The sequence below is a fragment of the Palaemon carinicauda genome, chromosome 19 (assembly GCF_036898095.1).
Source record: "Palaemon carinicauda isolate YSFRI2023 chromosome 19, ASM3689809v2, whole genome shotgun sequence".
In the NCBI taxonomy this organism is placed as follows: domain Eukaryota; kingdom Metazoa; phylum Arthropoda; class Malacostraca; order Decapoda; family Palaemonidae; genus Palaemon; species Palaemon carinicauda.
In genome coordinates, this window is record NC_090743.1 from 107294836 (window position 1) to 107297335 (window position 2500).

General features: G+C 34.6%; 1 protein-coding gene and 1 non-coding gene across 2 annotated transcripts in view; one reads left to right on the forward strand and one right to left on the reverse strand.

Annotated features, from left to right (window-relative positions):
• LOC137659222 (uncharacterized) overlaps positions 1-2500 on the forward strand; it is a 28424-nt gene that overhangs the window by 20252 nt on the left and 5672 nt on the right. The window contains exon 3 of the mRNA XM_068394263.1: positions 13-128. Within this exon, the coding sequence (XP_068250364.1) occupies positions 13-128 (116 nt within the window). The remainder of the gene's footprint in view (positions 1-12; positions 129-2500) is intronic.
• TRNAA-UGC (transfer RNA alanine (anticodon UGC)) lies at positions 23-93 on the reverse strand. The gene has a single exon. It is a non-coding gene; the product is annotated as a tRNA-Ala (tRNA).

Genomic DNA, 2500 nt, shown 5'->3' on the forward strand with positions numbered 1-2500 from the left:
CATCCCCAACAGTCGGTGGCTCTGGAGGTGCCTGGATCGAACCCGGGGCCTTTCACATGCAAAGCGAACGCTCTACCACTGAGCTACACCCCCTTCATGGCGCAACAGGAAGTAAATGGTTTGGACAGGTAACAATTTGTCATTTTTACGTGGTGTTTTAGAGCGATATGTTCATTTTCAAAGCACTGAAATGTTGGAAATGTTGTTTATCAAAAAATCACTGTAATGGTGCAAGGCAATGATATGTCATTAATTTTTTTTTTCTCAATTTAAACAACAGCAGTATCGAATTGTGAATAGCGATGATCTGCAGATACATCCAAGGACCCACATTTTAAAGGACCTTGAATACAAGCACCCAACTTGTAATTTATCCAAGTTTCAACGGATGTAAACAATCGCAGACATGTATATATGCACCCGTACGTATAAAGTGCTCATGTATCAATTCAAGTAACGCAGAGGGAGATTTTTCTTTTAATTAAGTGGGACTTCATATTTCATGATAGCAACGCAAAGCATTAGTGATACTTTCTCTTAAAGAATGTGGGAAATTACCTCTTCCATAAGAGGCAGGAAAACATGGAAAAATAAATCCAGAACTTTATCACCTTCAGCTCATAAAAATCTGGAAACAAAAATGTGCAATCTGTCTGTCTGTCTGTCTCTCTCTCTCTCTCTCTCTCTCTCTCTCTCTCTCTCTCTCTCTCTCTCTCTCCTCTCTCTCTCTCTCTCTCTCTCTCTCTCTCTCTCTTTGTGATAAAACAAAAATATAATTTCTTGTGGCCATCTCAAGGCCAATGATCTGTGAGCAAAAATAGACCTTTCGGGTTAAAATACAGTAAAATTACTGTATTCTTGCAAAGGGGAATGTTATTTTATTTGAGCAGCAATAATGATAACTACGATTTGATTGTGTTGATATTAGATATGATTATTTGGAAGTGAACTACACTAAATATGAGGATTGAGATGATGGAAAAGATAAAAAAAATTAGAATGGGATAAGGAACTCTCGCTCTGACGCTTTGTACTATAAGGCTTATAGTGTAAGTTATGAAACTTTTACACACACTTGGAGACATAACAAGAACAGCTTTTTTCCCTCAAGTAAATCAATATGAAGTACGCCAACTATTTGAGGAACACACACAAAAATAAATATCCATATAAATTACCTTTTAACGTTAATTTGATCAATAATGTTAATTTTGGCTGACAGCAGATTATATTTTTTTTTCATTTTTCAAGTCTAAGGAAATTTTATATAAAGTGTATAGATAAGATTAAGTCTACACGCAAAAATATATAAGCATCCATGTGCATAAATGTCTCCAGTATATATTGTAATATATTTTTCAGTTGTAAGAAATAGATGAAATAGACTGAAACATCACATGTATCAAATGAACCAAAACAATTACTTATGAATCTCTTTCTTGTGCAAAGGTGTTGTCTGAACAGAATATATAATTTGGGACATCCACATCTGTTTTTATTGTACTCAGGCTTTAATGGGTCTGTGAGGTATAAAATAATTTCTCAGAAATTACAATATTAAGTATTTTGGTCTGGAAAGAGAAATTTCAAGTTTATGAAGTGGAAATAAGAAAAGATAATAAATGCGTATCAAGGTATGTTCTTACAGATAGTATAAATCCGAAATTACTAAAGAAAACATTGTGGTCTGAAAAGGTAAATGTCAAACCTATTATGTGGAAGTAAGAGTAGACGATATATGCGTACTGAGGGAAGTTCCTACAGATAATATAAAAAGGTTACTGGTTCATTTCGCTTTCGATCACCTCATCAAGAATTCGGTCAGAAAGATTTATGTTGCCAAGGCGCCCAAAAGGCGGTCGGCTGCAAAGCCTAGCTAATATGGCTTCATTGGTTAAAATAGTTCAGATGTTTAGCTTGAGACAAGATTTATTTTTACCTTCGCCAAGTTCGTTGCGAAATGAACCAGTAACCTTTTTTTTTTTATTATTATCTGTAGGAAATTTGGTGGCATGATTGTCCATGATCCAAGGACAATTTTATTAGATTTTGGGAATTATTGGGTGAAAAGTCAAGGCCAAGGTCACGAAAACACCATAAACATATTTTTGCCATATTATGGCCAATTTTTATCTGATTTGCATGAAATTAGTGCCAGATGTGCATAATTCAGTCGTCTATATTGTGATATGCAACATGATATAGGCAAAGGTATGCGCTCTACCGAGTGCTCGTTCTAGTTTTTCTTTTTTCCCTGAACAGCGGATGACTCCTTCAAAGTCCATTTTATTTAAATTTGAGTTTCGTTGGGAAAATACTGCTCATGTTTTTGTTTTATGAATAAATTTGCACAATAGATTATTGATAACAGTTCTTTATCTGAAATTTATTTAAACTCATTACTGGTCAAGTGAGAAGAGAAATAGAAAAAAAAATAGTCAAGAAAGAGCCCGTGTCTGGCCATAAGCACCAAGTAATCTACAACAAAAACAACAGGCCA